At 41.8% G+C, this 20,250-nt stretch overlaps 1 protein-coding gene across 3 annotated transcripts in view; it reads right to left on the bottom strand.

Annotated features, from left to right (window-relative positions):
- The window catches only part of SEH1L (SEH1 like nucleoporin), a 644,021-nt gene that overhangs the window by 530,923 nt on the left and 92,848 nt on the right, over positions 1–20,250 (bottom strand). For all 3 annotated transcript variants that reach the window (XM_044067186.1, XM_044067188.1, XM_044067187.1), the window contains exon 2: positions 13,090–13,140. In XM_044067186.1, the coding sequence (XP_043923121.1) occupies positions 13,090–13,140 (51 nt within the window). The remainder of the gene's footprint in view (positions 1–13,089; positions 13,141–20,250) is intronic.

A 20,250-nucleotide genomic window follows, 5' to 3' on the forward strand; every position in this document is an offset into this window, starting at 1 on the left:
TGCCCAACATGGGCAGAAGCTGCTGCAGAGTTAACATTTTGAATTTTGGAATATCCAGGAATGTGTTTAGGATAGACAGGTCCAGTATTGGTCTCCAGGTTTTGTCCTTTCTGGGTACCAAGAATAGCCTTGAGTAAAATCCTTGTCCCTGCTCTTGCTGTGGTACTTGCTGAATGGCTCTCATGTCCATGAGGGATGAAACTTGTTTTTGTGCCTCTGCCCATTGATTGCGTGGCAGGTCTGGCATACCGTTTGGCCTTGGCAGGGTGTGAAAGTGGAACCTGTAGCCTTGAGATACGATATTTAAGACCCATTTGTCATGGGTGATCATGTGCCAATTTTGTGAAAAAAAGTGCTAGTTTTCCCCCCAAAGGAGCTGCCAGAAGATAAGTGCTTGGTGCTGGCAGGGGAAAGTCATTTAGACTGTTTCCTGTATGCTGTGATTTTTCCTCTCCGCTTTTGGAGTTAGAAGCACCCCATTGTTTAGGCCTGTATGAGCCTTGGGGCTGTGATCGGCGTCTGTATCTGCCTCTTTGTGGCCTGACACTGGAAAGGACCAATTCTTTGTAGGCCAGTTCCTGCTAAATTTGGGAGGCTGTACCTGTAAGAAATCCTTCACTGTTTGCACAGATTTAGCTTTGTCCTCCATTTTCTTCAACACCTCTTCTGTTTTAACACCAAACAAGGTATCATGTTGTAATGGAGCATCTAATAGCTTTGCTTTAACATGATCGGACAGATTCTGTTCTTTTAACCAGGCATGCCTCAATGACAGAACCTGTAACTGGGGCCCTGCAGGAGGCCTCTAGAGAATCAAAACCACATTGCAAAGTATGCTTTCTCACTTGTTCAGCTGCATGCAATAAATCCTGCATTTCTTTGTTTTTTGCACATTCTGAATTTGTCAACAATTTCTGTTTAAGCAGTGATATAAGATGTTGCTGATATTTAAGCATATGAAACTGACAATTTAAAGCTCTTACAGCCAAGGTAGCAGAAGTATAAATCTTTTTTCCCCCATCTGTCCAGGGCCCTTGAATCCCTATCAGAGGGGATAGGGTTTTTTGCAGTGACCCCCTTGGGACCCCGAGAAATAGTTTATGGGTCAGCAGCAGGGTTTTTGAAAAGAAATTTACGAGAATCAAGAACCCTGTAGCATCTGTCTGGCTTAACAGGAGCTGGTGGTAAAGAGTCAGGAGACAGACCGGATGAAAATATCATCTACAATGTCTAAAACAGGAGGAATAGCAAGGGGCCTGTGCTGGGGTAATAAAAGGAAGTCTCTGAGTCTTTTCTTGGATTCTGAGTAATCTTGGCTTTCCCAATGGAAATGCTCCCTCATAGTATGCAGGGTCTCCCCAAAAGAATAATCCTCAGGACGTGAGGCTGAAGGGATAGATTCTTCAGCATCAGAATCCTCATAGGGAGGAAGGGAATATTCCTGTTCAGAACAGGAATCAGAAGAAATGGAAACCTGATCTGAAGATTCATATTCTCTCTCTTGCCTAGGCCTCTTATCAGGAGGGGGATGGGAACCCCTGATCAAAGTAATTAGGTCTTCGGCCATTTTGAGCATCTGTTTTTTTGGCATGGAGGCCTGTCCAGGAGAATGCTGTACTTGTTTCTTTGTCTTTAGAGCTGCTTTAGTCTTTGCCTTTGAAGCTGAAGATGGCTTTAAATATAACTGTGTGGGCCAGAAAACACCCTCAGAAGCCAATGGCTGCTCAGCGGCTCCGGACCCATCTGAGGGAATAGTTTCCAAGTGTCCAATAACTTGAGTTTCCAGTGGCCTAGTCGGTTCCACGTGGGAGTCGGAAGTGGCCTGTGGCTCTGAGGTAGCGGGCGCCAGGGGCTGCGAAAGCACCTCACTGAGAACTGGCGAACTGGCGTCAAGCTTAACGGAACCCTCGTCGTCAGTTTGGACCTCGGATGCCTGTCCTTTTCTTTGCGCTTTTTATAAACTCCGGTAGTCGGCTGTTCCGACGGCATTCTATAATTGAATCTTCTGCCAAAGTAATGAAATGCAAAATCGTACCGACGCTTAATAGTGCGTTGGTTAAATCTAGCACAAAACCGACAACTAGCAACGTCGTGGTCAGGGCCTAGGCAAGGAATACAGTAAGAATGAAAATCCTTATGAGGTATTTACTTCCCACAAGAAATACAATTATTAACTTTTTCTGACATCGGTCTGGAGCAAGAAAAAAGTTTCCCCAATGGGGCACTTAGCTTTAACGAAGACTTCGGATCTGCAATTTGAATTTGAAAATCTCAGGAGTCGGCCAACCGGCACTTGCGAACTGCTTTTGCGTCGGGCACCGCGCGGCAAGAAAGACTGAAGAAAATGACGTCGGCTGCATCTTTTATACGCCTGGCGCACTGACGTCAGGGAAGAGGCGACAGCAACAGACGCCGGACCTAGACTTTGGAACTCGGGCCGACTGCGGGTAGCATGCCAGCAGGATAACCCAATTGTAATGACTGCAACAGTGAAACAGGATGAACATCTTGCAAATCTTGGCAGCCCTTCAGACAGAGCACTCACGGAGAGATGCTATGCGACACAAATAACATTGTTGCAGCTCATTAAGCAAACTGTTGGGAGGAGAAAATAAAGCCCCCAAAAGAAGAGCACAAAAGTGTAGATAAAGTCGTCTGGTAAGACAAGGGAGTTCAGGAAGTCAGGACTACAAGATAGACAGACAGATGGGGAAAACAAGCCTTCAGATAGACTGGGGAAAGTCACAGGATGTTGGATACCATGTTACTGAAAGGGTGAGGAAGGAAATATGAGAAAGAATCACATAAATCAGAAATAAGTATTTTGGAACAACAGAAGGGTACAGTTTTGGAGCAAATGGGTAGTAAGACAGCCAAGGATGGCAACAGATGAATATCACCCAGTACCTCCCTCACCTATGGGGCAAGCTGCCCATACATAAAATCCTACCAGCATTCAAACTTCAGTTAGATGAATGGATGAGATCACATAAATTCACTGCAGGAGTCATTGGCCATAAACTTTTAACTATCACAAATTATTCATTACAACAGCTCAATCCCCCTCAACTTTTGCTTCTTGTTTCTCCCAATTTTATCTATTATTTTCCAACTTCCTCCCATTTCCTTTCCCTCTAACACACTCCAAACTAATAATATTCTGTCCACATCACTCAAACTAGGTACCTATTAGTTCACTTTTAAGGGTTCTTCTGTTTTGGTATGGCCAAGTCTACAAAGGCTGACATACTCTGGTTTAGTATACACCCAAGAAAGTGACAAAAGACAAAAACCCTCAAAAACATCAGTGAGATTAATGAAAATGACCAAGAAAGCCATCTTCCACTGTGCTGACAAAACCACTTATTGCTTTGACAGAGGATTGGATAAACTGCAGTCCTTTCTTACAATACAAGAGTAAAACTCTAGGACTGGCAATGGAAATGTTCGCCCCCCTTGCATATCAGCATTAGGCAAGAAGCAAGCAAGTACAGGTTTTGTCTCACTTCCATGTCTGCACAAAGTTATGGGATAGACAGCACTGGTCTTCCAATGGACAACAGCATGACTTCAAGCAGCGAACATACTGACAGTACAGCCTGAGCCAGTTCTAAAAAGTACAGTTTTGTACCTACCATAAATGTAGATGTTCGAGGATCCACATTGCTGCAGTCCTAACTATTGGGTAGTCCGCTATCCAGTCGGCCCGAATACCAAAGTATATGGCTGACGTCGGTCAGGGCGCATTAGACTGACGTCAGTACGTCAGGGTACTAATGCGCATGCCCGACGTCATATCCTCAGTCTTTTCTTGCCCCAGATGTCAGAAGACCCTGAAAAGCTAAGGCCAAAACCAAAAATTCCAAACATACCTGCACCAAAAATATGTACAATATATACAAAATTACGGAATATAACCTCACCTACACAACCACCCTTAAACACAGAGGGGAGGGGGGGAGGGTAAACTGGACTGCAGCAATGTGGATCCTCGAACATCTACATTTATGGTAGGTACAAAACTGTACTATGTTCTTCATTCCACATTGCTGCAGTCCTAACTATTGGGTAGAATCCCAAAGCAGAGGTAAGGGAGTCTGGCAAATCATAAGGAAGCAGGAACTGACAACATGCCTTGCAAAATAGCTGTGGCAAAACCAGCCCTAGACTTAGAGTAGAGAGGAAGGTGATAATGCTTAGAGAAAGTATGCACTGAACTCCAAGTAGCTGCCTCCAAAATATCCTTAGTGGCCACCCCTTAGAAATGCTGTAGAAGTGGCAGTAGCCCTAGTGGAATGAGGCCTAATTCCAGCTGGAATCTCCTTGCCATGATGGGAATAATAAAATGCAATGCAAAACCCAATCCACCTAGAAATAGTTTGTTTTGACACAGGCTTGCCAACCCAAAGCAAAAGAACAAACAACTGCTGAGACTGCCTAAAATCCTTAGTCCTGCTCAAATAATAAATTGCCTGTGTACATCTAAAGTGTGCAAAATCTTTTCCCCTTTATTTTGGGGATCTGCATAAAAAGTAGGCAAATGAATAGTTTGGTTTAAAGCCACACTAGAAACCACCTTAGGCATAAAGGAAGGATTAGTACGTAAAGATACCCTATCCTTATGAAAAATCAAAAGGGCCTGCAACTCAGAAACCCTTCTTGCAGAAGTAATGGCCAACAAAAAGCAGTCTTCCATGACAAATATTTCAATTCAGCAGTAGAGGCTCAAAAGGTTGTAGAGTAAGTTTCTCCAACACAAAATTGAGATCCCAAGCAGGAGTAGGAGCTCTATGGGGGTCTTATATTCTTTGCCCCTCTAAGAAATTGCTTGAACAAAGGATGCGAAAACAATGGTGGGTCACAATCATAGTGAGCTGAAATTGCTGCAGCATGAATCTTAATGGAAGAGAAAGACAAACCTTTGTCCAATAACTCAGTAAGATATTGAAGAGCCACCAAATTAGGCTCAGAAATCTCCAAATTGTTTGCTGCACTCTAAAATAAAAATCTCTTCCATTTTACACTTTCCTTGTACTAGTCTTCTGGCTTCCATAATCACATTTAAAACTTGTTGAGGAAGTTGAGACCTGCTGTCTTTCAAAACAGAATATGCCAGGCTGTTAGATGAAGAGATTGAAGCTTGACATTGAGCAGGTGACCGTTCCTCTGAGACAACAGGTGTGGAATCAAGGGTAAAGGCCATGGAGGCTTCCTTACCAGACTCCTCAGTAATGGGTACCAGTGCTGCCGAGGCCAATCTGGAGCTATTAAAATCATCCTTGGTTTGTCTTGTCTGACCTTTAGAAGCACCTTTGGGAGAAGAGGCAGAGGTGGAAAAGCATACACATGAAGATTTTTCCAACTGAAAGAAAGAGCATCCACTTTCCAAGCTGTGTGATGAAACCTCTTTGTGCAAAACTTTGGCAGCTGGTGGTTTAGTGGAGAAGCGAACAGATCTATGTCTGGAGTTCCCATGACACTGTCAATTTTGAAATACATGAAGATCCAGTTTCCACACGTGGGGATCCATGATTTGTCTGCCTAACACATCTGCGAAGGAGTTCTGTCCGCCCGGCAGAAACCTTGCCTGAAGAGTTAGTTGCAAGCTGAGCGCAGTCTCCCATAAAATCATTGCTTGCCTGCACAATGGGTAAGAATGTGTTCCCCTTGTTTGTTGATGTACCACATGACAGTTGTGTTGTCTGTTAGAATCAACACCTGCCCTGGAAGAAGTAACTCCTTGAAAGCCATTAATGCAAACTGGACTGCTAACATCTCTTTCATGTTGATATGTAGATGCTGTAGTCTGGCAGGCCACTTGTCTTGTATCCACTTTCCATTTAGATGAGCTCCCAAGCAATGTCTGAGGCATCTGTCGTTAGAATCTGACTCGCCTCTGGCCGGGTCACAGAGAGTCCCTTGTTTAGGTGACATTCCTGAGCCCACCACAAAAATTCCTTTTGAATGCAAGGTATTATTTGAATGACAGTGTCCAAATCCTGGCAGTGCTGTGTCCATACATTTTTGAGATACCATTGCAGCTTCCTCATATGCAGTTTGGCATTGGGAAGCACCAGAATACAAGATGCCATGAACCCTAAGGCTTGAAGGACTGTCCTTGCAGTCAGCCCGGACTGAAGAGATAGTTGATGGAAGTAACTGGAAAGATTCTTTTGTTTGTCCGGGGTTAAAATTGCCATCTGGGCTGCTGTATTCAGTCTCACACCCAGAAAGCACATGTCTTGAGAGGGTACTAGACTGGACTTTATTTCGTTCACAGAATACCCTAGGCATCTTAGCACTGCTATGACATAATCCAAATGCTGTAGAAGGTCTTCCTTTTCTTGAGCTAGAATCAGGCAGTCGTCCAAGTAAGGATAGATTTGAATTCCTTTTAGCCTGAAGTAAGCTATCACTGGAGCCAGAACCTTTGTGAATACTCTGCAGTGGATAAGCCAAAGGGCAATGCAGAGAACTGATAATGAGAATTTCCAGCTCAGCAGATACTTCCTGCAACTTAGTCTTATAGGCACATGAAGGTAAGCTTCCTTGAGATCTAAAGTTACCATCCAGTGATCCTTGCCCAGCAGAGGTAAAAGCTGTTGTAACGTCAACATTTTGAACTTGGGAATGTCCAGATAAGTGTTGAGGATAGATAAATCCAAAATTGGCCTCCACGTGTTCCCCTTCTTCGGTACTAGGAACAGGCGAGAATAAAATCCTAGGCCCCTTTCTGGCACAGGAACTGGCTGAATGGCCCCTAAGTGGAGCAACAGAGAAATTTGCTTGTGAGCCTCTTGTCTTTGTAGAGGAGGAATGTCTGGCATGCCTTTGAAAGGAGGCATGGTATGGAAATAAAACCTGTAACCGTGGTGAATGATATCCAGAACCCATCTGTCTTGGGTAATTAAATCCCAATTTTCTTTGAAAAGAGACAGCCTTCCTCCCAAAGGTGCTGCCAGGCGAGAATGTACTGGCAGCTGAAAAGGCAGGTCATTGGGTCTGCTTACGAAAGGACTGACCCCTGCCCTCACCAGAAGTCTGAGCAGGGGAACTCCTGTCCTAGGCCTAAAAGAACCTTGAGCTCTGCCCCTACCACGTCTAGACCTACCCCTAGACTGGGAATCATAAGCAGGATAAGTCCATCCCTTAGTAGGCCAATTTCTACTAAACTTGAGGCTGCACCTGCAAAAATCCTTAACAGTTTGCATAGACTTAGCCTTGTCCTCCATTTTCTTTAAGACTGCTTCCACAGGCGAACCAAACAACACATCAGACTGCAAAGGAGCATCCAAAATCCTTGTTTTAACATGCTCAGCTAAATTCTGATCTCTCAACCAGGCATGCCTACGAAGAACAGAACCAGTGGCAGCCACCCTCGAGGAGGCCTGCACAGCATCAAAACCACATTGCAAGGAATGTTTACCCACCTGTTCAGACACATGAACTAAATCCTGCAACTCTTTACACTCAATACCTTCTGCCAGAGCATCCACCTTAGATTTCAATTGTGAAAGGAGATAATTCTGATATTTTAACATGTGAAACTGACAATTCAAGCCCTCATGGCTAAAGTGGAAGAAGTATACACTTTCTTTCCCCATCTATCCAAAGCCCTTGCCTCTTTATCAGGAGGAACAGGATTTTTAACAACAGAGGCCTTCACACCTTTAGGCCCCTGAGAGACAGTTTCGGGTCTGCCCTAGGACTCTTAAAAGATATTTATGAGCTTCAGGCACCCTATAGTACCTATCCGGTTTAACTGGGGCAGGAGGCAAAGAATCAGGATTGAGGGAAGCCTCTGCAAAAACATCTTCCACCACATTCAGAACAGGAGGTATAGCTAAAGGCCTATGCTGGGGTAATAACAAGAATTCCCTAAGCCTCTTCCTGGAATCAGAGAAGTCTTGACCTTCCCATTTAAAATGCTCCCTCATGGAATGCAGAGTCTCTGAAAATGAAAAATCCTCAGGAGGAGAAGCTGAAGGAGTAGAATCATCCACATCAGAATCAGAATAAGGAGGATACTCCTGCAAGTCTTCAGCCAAGACACAGAAGCCTCGAACATTGCTCAAAACTCTCAAACTCAGGTTCCACCCTAGGCCTCTTATCAGGAGGGGCATAGAACCTCTAATCATAGTAATCAAATCCTCTGCCATTTTAAGCATATGTTTTTAGGCAAAGACCCTGAAGCACTAGGAGAAACCCCACTGAAGTTAAACTTGGCCTGCCTCTCAAAGAAGCCTTGGAAACAGAAGGGAGGCTCTAACCACCTTAGGAAGAGAGGGAAGAACAGCCACCTGAGAAGCCCCTCAGCCTGGCCTACTTCCTGCGAGGATACATCCTGTAACAGTAAAGTCTCTCCCTGAGACTCCAAAGAAACACCTGGCAAAACCTCCGGCTCCACTGAGCCTTCTAAAGATCCGGCCTGGGACTGTCGGTTCTTCCACTCTAGGCTTTGCTGCTTTGTCCTTGCGCTTTTTGGCGGCCGGAGCCTCCGACGGCATGTTATAATTACAACGCTTCCCAAAACTAACCTGGCACAGTCTAACCTTCTCTTAATAGTGCGTTTGTTAAATCTAGCACAAGAGCGGCATCCAACAACGTCGTGCTCAGGCCCTAAACAAGGTATACACAAAGTATGGTAATCCCTATGAGGTATCTGTTTCCCACAAGAAATACAGTTATTCACTTTTTCTGACATCCGGTTAAATACTGAGCCAAGAAAAACCAAAATATTCCCCAACGGGTACTTAGCCAACTTTGATTCGGTCTGAAACTCTGACTTCAGAAACTTTCAGAACGCCAACCTGCACTCGCAAAATTGCTTCTGCATCGGACCATGCGGCAAAAAAGACTGAGGATATGACGTCGGGCATGCGCATTAGTACCCTGACGTACTGACGTCAGTCTAATGCGCCCTGACCGACGTCAGCCATATACTTTGGTATTCGGGCCGACTGGACAGCGGACTACCCAATAGTTAGGACTGCAGCAATGTGGAATGAAGAACATCTGCGCTCCATCTAAAAGGACAAAGCACCTAAGCAAAGTGTCTGACAATCTGCGTCAGGGCAATGGTGTGAAATTCAGGGATGGGACCCAAATGGTGATGCAAACAGAAAACTGGCTAAATGACTAAAATCAGATAACTGTCTGGAAGTCAGCTAGTAATAAGAAAGGTGCAAAAAAGAGTTCAGAGGAAGAGTTAGTCCATTTATATTTGTGTCAGATACTAACTTGGCAGGACAGCAAGAACAAGTTTGTTAATGACACTAATATTTGAATGCAGCAGGTACTGATGGTCAGAAGGTCTTTACTGAAACCAGGAGAAGTTTGCAAGAGTATGAATGACTGGAAGTTCCTTCTAAACTCAGAAGCAGTGATGTCAAAGTAGATGTGGGCTCCTCTAAGATTCAGCAAAGTTTTCAACAAGGTACACACCATTACTGCATTACATGCACACTAACCTGCACTATTCTACAACATCGAACAAGTACATGGGTAAGGGCCTTGCTCTTTGACCTGCCTAAAATCTTAGCGTCATTTTCCATACATTAGAGATATCAAATTTGTGGTACTCAAGCCAGCACACTGCTGTGTGAGGGAAGCTACAACACCACATTTTTAGATGTACTGATTGCCTTTCATGCAGCCTTCAAGGTCACCTGAAACATTGGCCCTACATTCTCTTTTTCGAGCAAATTCCTAGCTATGGTATCCAACCAGACAGCACTGCCTGCTTTGACAGTTAAATGGGGCACAAGTACTTTAGCATTCTGGCTGAATCTAGTTAATCACAATCCTTTTCCATATTTGAACGTACACGCCATTCTGCTTTCAGACAACATGGTATTATTTAAATAGAACTATCTACGGTCTGATATTAGCAACTCAGAGAATCCCGACTTCTCTTGCTAGCAAATGTTTGTGTCTTATTATCAAGTTCACCACATGAAAGACAAAGTTGCTTGACTTTTTTGTCAGGTCAAGAAAAAGTATTGCCCAAGTTAAAGGAGACATCCTGCAGTATACTTGGCAAGGAGTGTCAGTGTTACAGTTTAAAACACAGGAAATGTGACTAGACCTCTCTCTCCATCTCCCTATCACATTGACCAGACAAAAGGCAAACTCTGCTCAATGAAGGCTGCACAGTTCACTTCCTATCTGGCCTCTCTCTGAACGCCAAGGCTGTTTTGGGTATGGTTCCTCATTCCTATAAATGATAAGCATTTTCATCCTAATTTCAGACTATACAGAACTGTGTCACAGACACCTTTGTTGAATAAGGTGTGCTATTCATTCTCCTTTTGTCCCATAATTAACATTAATGCACTGTTGAGACCAGAACAAACTGGCTACTAGACTCCAATGTTCCTGCTTCCCTTTACATACTCGGTTACCTACAAAATGTTTTATTACAACTACTGCTCTACACAGGTATGCAGTTTCTCATTTCTCACTTTTGCAACTTACAATGTCAATTTGCATTGTCTCTTCCTGCCACTTACTGCCAAAACAGATGCTCCCAGTCAACCAATAAAATTTCCAGCTGTGACAAAGCCTTTTCTGTTAGTAGCACTGAATTCCTGAAATGACAGCCTGTACTCGGATCTAAACCATTTTTCACCAGGGGTTGGGAGGGTGGCCTAATGGTTAAGGTGTTTGCCTAACAAACACAAGCTGCAAGGTTTGAGTTTCACAAGGGATAACTGGCTAGGCTTAAAATGACTCGCAAGGCCAATTAGCTTAGTACTAACCTATGAACCTATGAACAATTGCAAATTAATTAAATATACACTTAAAGGGAGCTGCAAAACATAAATGCTTTAATTAAAAGGTATTTCACTGAAGCTCACTGTTGCTCGTATTATTTTAATTAGAGCATCCTTATAATGATCCCAGATTGTGTTATTCACTAGGTTATTCTTCATTTGATTTTTACTATTCATGTCTGACAACATTTTGTATTTCTAGCCTCAGACTACGGCTGAATACAGACAGCCTTTTCTGGGTCAGCTCACCAGTTAAATTAATTAATAAAGCATACTGTGAAAGCAAACTGCACTTCAGTAAGTGAAATCCAAAGAACACAATAAACTAAGACATGGTGCACTATGCATAGCACTCCAAAAGGGTACCAGTTAAAGGATGCTGGGAGTGGGCTTGACATGGTTATGCTGTTCCCCTATCACAAAGGGTAAATTATAAGGCCACATACAGAATATTTTGCCCAATGCTGACAGCCTATAAAGAAAGTGAGATTAGGCTAAAAGCAAGCAATAGAGAAGTAATAAAATGGTAAGTAAATAAGAAAATGAAATAAGGCGTAAACCAGTTTTTGAACTTACACAAAGGTAGACAAAAGCAACCACTCTGACAAAGGGTCAGATGGGTAGAGGAGATGGAACTGAACAAACAAAACATGGGGCACAGCCATAAATCGAGATCAAATTAAAAAGACAGGGCAGTAGGGTCCTGAAATGTACTGCAGGCTCCATATCAGAAGTGCAAGTCCCAATACTGAGAGTTCCGGAACTTCAAACTGTGAATCCAACAAACAGTGAATTCTGAATCTTGCTGTTACACTGTTAAACCATTTCCTACAGGAGGGCTTCACCTCGGGACTGTGCCACACACCACTGCTACTTGTACACACTTAATTCTCTCGAAGGCAGAGTAATTCTACATACCATATACTTGAATTTAGTATATTATTTCTCTAATTTGTACTTAGTTTGGGAAATAATATATACTACATTCAAGTATATGGTATGTAGAATTACTCTGCCTTTTCTGAGAGAATTAAGTGTGTACAAATAGCAGTGGTGTGTGGCACAGTCCTGAGGTGAGGAGTAGTCACAGGGGTGCAGCGGTTAGTGTTGTTGCCTCACAGCAATAGGTTCTCCAGTTCGATTCTCGGCTGGGGTGCCTTCTGTTCGGAGACTGCATGTCCTCCTTGTTGTCACGTGGGTTTCCTTTGGGTGCTCTAGTTTCCACCCACATTCTAAAGACATGCAGTAGGTGGACTGGACACTCTAAATTGGCCGTAGGTAAGTGTGTGTGCGAATGAGTAGTACGAATGAACTACCGTGGCAGGGTTAGTCACCCGGCAGTCTAAACCTTGGCTTGAGATGATTGCTGCTGGCGAAGTGATACCATGACCCCATATGCAAAAATGGGAAAAGGGGTTGAGGATGGATGGATGGATTTCCCCTAACTTGTACTTACAGTTCTGCATTTCCAAGGATAACAGTTCAGTCCTAGGAATTTTAACAGGTACAATATTATACAGTAATGTTAAAAAATTATATATATAAAAAAATATTTTTATTTGGGAAGCTAATCCTCACAAATCCTGCACTCAGGAGCTCTTCCCTCCTTAATTTAGCAAATCTCAAGATTGTTGAAACACGGGGAGAAATTATGATGCTTTTTTTTATTTTATTTTTTCCGTGAGTACATTGCAGAACACACCTTGCAGTATACCTATTAATATACTATAAGTGTAGATAAAATGCATCTGGGACAAGTTGATAAACTAGAAGGAAAAGGGCTAGCTGCAATAGCTGGCCTTGCTCTATGTACCATGAGTCTTCCATCAACATCTTCGCAGACCAACATTATCTCCCTAAATATCTAAAACTGTTTATTCTGTACATAGGTCATACTGTGCATTTTTCTGTGCTTAAGTACTGTTGTACATGTTATATATATTTCATTAACACACCAAAATAAAGCTGAGGTTATGGCAAAAACAAAATCAGTACATCTAATCAATAAATCACACAAATTACAATAAACAACAGGCAGTTCTTTAACATTGCTGTCTTGTTATCATCCTCAACTCATAGGTGCTGTTAATCGCAAGTGTGACTTAGGTAATCTATAGAAGTAAGTCTGACATGCCACCATAAAGCTTAAAGGTATAAATCAGATCTGTTTAAACTGGTCCAGGACAATAGCAACACTCCAGAGATAAATTTCGGAAAAGCAATTCATTCATTACAACTCTGATTATTAAAAGAATGTCACATTTATATCTTTAACAATATAATTAATAATCCTTTCCCACAGTAACAATCTTACCTTCCAACTGGCAGTACAGTGCCACTCCCCGCTCTCACTCTTATCCCAGACCTAACAAAAAAGAAGACATTTAACTCAATAAAGGTTTGGCTTTCACTACTTTCTACTATAAAACAAGGCTGCTGTGTAACATTAAAGCTAAACAGATAATACATCAAATATTGCACTGAAACTGCAACCCCACAAAAACGTCATCATACCAGTTAGGTGGCAGTTATCTAAATTACATGTATGCAAAACAAAGGCATTTTTCATTTGTTATACATGCAAAGTGTTATGAATATATCCAGACTGGAAAAGAGAAAGAATAAATGGCATGGGTGAAAGGTATGACAAACGGAAAAAAAACCCTCAGGCGAATGCTGTTTCAGAGTTAACTACTAAAACAATCCAAAGCTTCCTGATGTACATGATGGTAGCACAAGTGTCACAGGTGAAGCAGAATAATTAGTATGTCACATCCACGACACACTGACTCTCTGGTGGATATGGAAAGAGCCTTAGCGGTCACAGAAGACTGAGGTTCAATAGGCAGACTCAGCAGCTGAGACAGCTAGGTGGGTATAAATGAATGAATGGCATTATGCCAGCTCATCTACCTCGCAGAAGGAAAGGGAGGTTCTTTCCAGGTTAAGACCACTGATGTAAAATGTGGGCTTCAGTCCATCCATAAACTTTGGAAAATGCACCTACAGCTCATCACCACAATGACAGAACTACACATCAAATATTGGGCAGGGAAAAAACAGCAGGATATAAAAAATATAAACCACTGAAGGAAGGAAGGTTATTTGCATCAGCTTGACTCCTGCTCCAGCTGGCAAAGTGTCTTCAGCTAGCCAGTGCAGAAATGAACTTGTCCAAGACGGTAGAACAGGTTTGATGGTCTGGGTGGGGAGGTCTTAAAAACTCCCAATATCACAGATGTTCTACCAGAAACATTTTACCATAATATAAAACAAAATTTCTATATTTACTTAGAATTGTTTAGTCTGTTGTAAACTTAGCAAAGTACACTTCAGTGACAAACTCATTGTAACTATGCACATTGATTTTTTTTTTATACCTTTTCAGTTATTCATCACATTTAAGCATTTACTCTTTCTATCCAACTTCCACTGATACAATGTCAAGTAACAACTAAGCACAAAAGGCTTAGTGCTTCCTGTTCCTATACTGTTGGCTGCAGTGTTATCTGTTAATTTGGAGGCAGAAGCAGCAAAAGTGTTAAGCCGTAGGTGTACTTCTTAAAACACTACTCACCAAACTTGATCTACATCTTAAAACAGCAGTCTTACTGGGAACCAGTTCAATTACTGTGTTACAGTAACTTTTCACTGGCCAGCAGTACAAAGCTTAAAGAACAATAACTGACAGCAGCTAGACTTCTATGACTTTTTATGAAATGGACATTGGCCACTCTTTCCACCTGAACTTAAAAAGGGGGAGGCCTGACTCAATCACTTTAACAGCTAAACAGCATTCACTCAAAGATGCACATCCCAGCACTGCATTTAAGGCCTAAAGGCAAACCAAGTACAGTAACACAGAAAAGCTAAACATAATGAAGTGGCAGCCCTACCAAACAGACAGAAATCAAATCAACAATCTTCTGTTAAGGTGAGTTCTTCAAAACGACTAGATTGTAGTATTTACTTTCTGTCTTTCTGGTTATTAGTCACATCTAGGAAGAATCCCAGGCCAGGAACCCTACTGGGATGTGGAAACACCTGCCAGCAGATGATGAACTACAGCAGCAACAAAGCTCCTATAGCTTGGGATGAATATACAACTCAGCTACGTCATGGACTCAAATATCAGCAGCAGGGGTGTGGTCAAGGTGGCAGTGTGAGTGCAGCAGTTTCTATTTGCTCTGCAAAGTTAAAAAGCAAGTGACAAGATGGTAAAAAGTACCTGACAAGATATTATCATCTAATTTGATCCAATCTGTGCTATAAGTAAAGGAAACTACATTTACATTCTTGATCAAAGTTTACTTGTCAAAAGTTAAAAATTCAAAAAAGTTGCTTTTAGAAGATATCTCAACAGACCAAAAAAGCATGTCTGTTTCCAATAAATTGGGCAATAGATCTCCACGAGGATTTTAAACAAATCATATCATCCATACAAGAATTACCCTTAAAAATGGTCAAGAAATTACATTACATGCAATAAAATGGCAACAGCTTCAACTTCTAAAAACTATGACATAACAACAAAATGTTTACACAGATGACAAACTAGCTTAAATGACAACAAGGCAACCAGATGAGCTTGAATATCACATTGATTTTTTTTTTCTAAAGCAAGATAATTTGTTACTGCAAAAGGTCTGATCCTGAAAACTGGGAGTGAAGAAATAATTTAAGAAATTTTGGAGCATATGAGGAAAATGGAGGGAGAAAATATGGCTATCTTTCTCACAAACTGGATTCCAAAATTGTTCAAGGTTTCTCCTACAGTATTGAGACAGTTCACATATCCTTTACAAAACGGCTAATTAAGGAACTGCAAGGTCAAATCCTCCACTCAAAGCTGGCAGTTCTATGATAAGATTAGATGATGACTGATGTTCATCATATTGATCATTATGCAGTAACGTTAGCTATATGGGTTATATCCTGCCAAGGCTGGCCAGCTTCCAAAGCTTCAGGGTACCTTCCATATGTCCAAACTGTCAGGCAGCTGGAGCAGACTAAAAGACAAGTTTGGGCATGAAGCCCTTCAGAGCTTTCCCGCCACCTAAGAGTACACTCCTCTGAGGCTTTAGAGGATTGATAGTTAGCTTGTGCTTTCTTTTGCTGAGCAGAACTTGCATTTTCTTAAAATTTATTGGATGTTTTATTACTTTCCTCTATGGAAGTTATTTTAAAAGGTAGGAGTGTTGCGTTTTAATGGACTGTCTTGATACTGTAATATACTTTTAAATGGAGCACTCAATTTTTTTCTGTTGGTTGAAAAGAGGGGTTAACTAATTGAAAATATTTTCTGTGGAGAAGTGCTCTCTACTGTATTTTTTCTGTCAAAAAAGTAACATTTGTGGACTAGTACTTTTACTGGCATTTGCTACTTGTCTTCCCAGGAAAGGGACACCTTTTTCGGCTTGAGCATGGAACAGACCACTGGTCCCCGAAGTCGGTCCTTCTTCCAGCCACAAAAACAAAAAGTTAAGCAAACATTTTTTGTCGCAACAGCAGGCTAACAATTTGCCTCTACCACAGATGGGTGAATCTCCAGTGGCCATATGTTGTAGTGTAGACCACTCATCTTTTACCCAGGATCTCTCTGGTGTAGCGCCTACAATCACTATGGACTGGGGTTAGCCATTTCCTCTGTGGCTGCTGGAGTCCTCTGAGTGGGCAAGGGAGAGCCACTCAGTTCTGGGAAAAGGAACATGTAAGGTTTCCCTGTTCGGCAAGAATGGATGTGCCCATCCCTGTAGAAGCAGTTGCTGCCTTGAGTGACACAGTCCACACCAGTTTTCCTGTCAAAAAAGAAACAGAAAACCAAGCATGTAGCTACTCCTCCTCAATTTTCTTTAAACAAGAGTAGTTTATACTGGGTCTGGTTCAGGGTTTAATTCAGGCTACTGCTCCTTCTTCTAAAGTATTCCTGTAAAAGAAAGTGGGATTCCTCTTTTCCTGAACAGGTTTAAAATTTTGAATCCAAATAGGAAGATGAAATGAAGGATTCAGGGTTTTTTTCCCTCAAATTTCTAATTCAGAGGAGAACTCAGTTTCTTATTCTCCCTGTGCGGGTTTCTTTTACTCTGAGACCATTGCTAGAATGTGCCAGTGTTTTCAGTGGGAGAACATTGATGTTTTTCAGACCCTCAAAAAATACTACAAGTTATAAAGAAGTATTTTCCAGAACCTACGCCCATTCTTCCGGTTATGTCAGCTTTAGATGATGTGTGTGTTACCATCTGCAGTTTTCCTGTTAGTCAGCCAGCTGCCCCTAAAAAAGCAGATACAGTATATAAAATTCCTCAGCCTTTCCTAACCTGGCCCACGGCTATAGCCTTAGTTGATCCCATTGCTGCTAAACACTTTGTTAATTCCAATCCTACTCTTTCTCATAAAGATACCAAAATTATTGATAGGTACATGGGAAAAAGTCTATAGAGCTGCTACTTTGGTTTTTAGAATTTTGAACTGTCGGGTTCATATGTTAAAGCTTCCTCTGACAAATTGTTAAAATATGAGGAATATTTTACCTGCAGTTTCTTCTTGTGAGGAAAAGTCTGTTTTAAAAAAAATAAGGTTTCTTCTTTTGCACAGGTCACTACTTACTGTTTGCAGTGTGTTGTAAGACTCTATTGATACTTCCTCCAGGGCTATTGCCACTGGTGCTCTTAAGGAGGTTTGCATTGCTACATTCTTAGAACCTTCCAACTGATGTTAAAAATGAGATTTTAAATTCTCCCTTGGATAAAGATTTAGTGTTTGGCCCCTCTGCTGCACAAGTGATCAAAAAGTGAGATGAAAGGGCAAGCTGATCCAGGAAATCACGAAGAATTTTCCACTCTCCTTTTCTGAATTACTCAAGGGATTTTCTTGTTCCTTCTTCCATTTTTGGCAGAAAACAGAATACACAAACAGTCTCAACAGAATTCAGGTAAACAGACATTTAAGAATGAATGGCAAGGGAGTTCCAAACAAAGAAGTCTCTAAACTCCCCAAACCAAGGACAGACCAATATATTGGGCTGACTATTCAAGAGACCTTATGACCCAATCCGTCCCTCTCTTCTTTTTCCTTCCAGAAAGTCTTAATCTCCTTTTTCTTTCTTTTTGGCAATAGCATGCTTCACACAAATAGGTTCTGAATATCATTCAATAAGATTACAGATGGTAGTGGGAGGAAATTCCTCCTTTCTGGGGGTCATTCCTCATCCTATAGATCAGACTGTTGTTTCGACCTGTTCTTCTTCACATGTTGTCCCAAGGATTTATAGAACCAGTTCCTCCTTTGCAAGTGGGGAAGGATTTTTATTCAAGGGTTTTCCTAGTGCCAAAGAAAGAAAATGCTCAGAGACCAGTTCTAGATCTTTCTTTACTAAACCCGTTTGTGACAGTGCCCTAATTCAAAATTATGTCACTTCACAACCTGTAAACTCTTCTTCCTCTTTCAGGTTTCCTTGTAATGCTAGGCTTATAAGATATGTATTTTCACATCCTTATTCATCCAGATTTCAGACGTTTATTAAGGTTTTGGATGTCTGGATCACATTATCAGTTCTATACCTTAACTTTTGTGAATACTCTTGGTGCAGTGGGAAGTCCAAAGTCTAGCTTCAGTTATATCTCATTGCAGGCTACAGGGTATCTACATTTTTCTATATTTAGATGACTTGCTTACCTTTGCAGAATCTTTTTCAAAGTGTCTGGAATATTGCTCATGGTTGAGAGATCTCTTAAACAAGCTTGGATTACAAGAAAACAGTCAAGGGGGCGGAGCCAAGATGGCCAACTGACAGCAGCAGTTTTTCAGAGCTCCATGAAACTAGTATAAAAAAAGTACAGTTTTGTACCTACCATAAATGTAGATGTTCGAGGATCCACATTGCTGCAGTCCTAACCATTGGGGTAGTCCGCTGTCCAGTCGGCCCGAATACCAAAGTATATGGCTGACGTCGGTCAAGGCGCATTAGACTGATGTCAGGACGTCAGGGTACTAATGCGCATGACCGACGTCATATCCTCAGTCTTTTCTTGCCCCAGATGTCAGAAGACCCTAAAAAGACAAGGCCTAAACCAAAAACACCAAAAACCCCTGCACCAAACATATATACAATATATACAATTTTACAAGAATATAGCCTAATCCACACCACCACCCCTAAACACAGAGGGGAAGGAGGGAGGGTAAATTGGACTGCAGCAATGTGGATCCTCGAACATCTACATTTATGGTAGGTACAAAACTGTACTATGTTCTTCATTCCACATTGCTGCAGTCCTAACCATTGGGTAGAATCCCAAAGCAGAGGTAAGGGAGGCTGGCAAATCATAAGGAAGCAGGAGCTGTCAACATGCCTTGCAAAATAGCTGTGGCAAAACCAGCCCTAGATTTAGAGTAGAGAGGAAGGTGGTAATGCTTAGAGAAAGTATGCACTGAACTCCAAGTAGCTGCCTCCAAAATATCCTTAGTTGCCACCCCCCTTAGAAATGCTGTAGAAGTGGCAGTAGCCCTAGTGGAATGAGGCCTAATCCCAGCTGGAATCTCCTTGCCATGATGGGAATAACAAAAGAAATGCAAAACCCAATCCACTTAGAAATAGTTTGCTTAGACACAGGCTTGCCCTGAGAACTCAAAGCAAAAGAAACAAACAACTGCTGAGACTGCCTGAAATCCTTAGTCCTGCTTAGATAATAACGTAACTGCCTATGTACATCCAAAGTGTGCAAAATCTTTTCTCCCTTATTTTGGGGATCTGCATAGAAAGTAGGCAAATGAATAGTTTGGTTTAAAGCCACACTAGAAACCACCTTAGGCATAAAGGAAGGATTAGTGCGTAATGATACCCTATCCTTATGGAAAATCAAAAGGGCTCTACTGCCATAAGGGCCTGCAACTCAGAAACCCTTCTTGCAGAAGTAATAGCCAACAAAAAAGCAGTCTTCCATGACAAGTATTTCAATTCCGCAGTAGCCGAGGCTCAAAAGGTTGTAGAGTAAGTTTTCCAACACAAAATTGAGATCCCAAGCAGGAGTAGGAGCTCTACGTGGGGTCTTATATTCTTTGCCCCTCTAAGAAACTGCTTGAACAAAGGATGCGAAAACAATGGTGGGTCACAATCATAGTGAGCTGAAATTGCTGCAGCATGAATCTTAATGGAAGAGAAGGACAAACCTTTGTCCAATAACTCAGTAAGATATTGAAGAGCCACACTCAAATTAGGCTCAGAAATCTCCAAATTCTTTGCTGCACTCCAAAATAAAAATCTCTTCCATTTTTCTGCGTACACTTTCCTTGTACTAGGTCTCCTGGCTTCCATAATCACATTTAAAACTTGTTGAGGAAGTTGAGACCTGCTGTGTTTCAAAACAGAATATGCCAGGCTGTTAGATGAAGAGAGTGAAGTTTGACATTGAGCAGGTGACCGTCCTTCTGAGATAACAGGTGTGGAATCAAAGGTAAAGGCCATGGAGGCTTCCTT

Source organism: Protopterus annectens, chromosome 3.part1 (genome assembly GCF_019279795.1).
Source record: "Protopterus annectens isolate FY-2018-M chromosome 3.part1, PAN1.0, whole genome shotgun sequence".
NCBI lineage: Eukaryota > Metazoa > Chordata > Ceratodontiformes > Protopteridae > Protopterus > Protopterus annectens.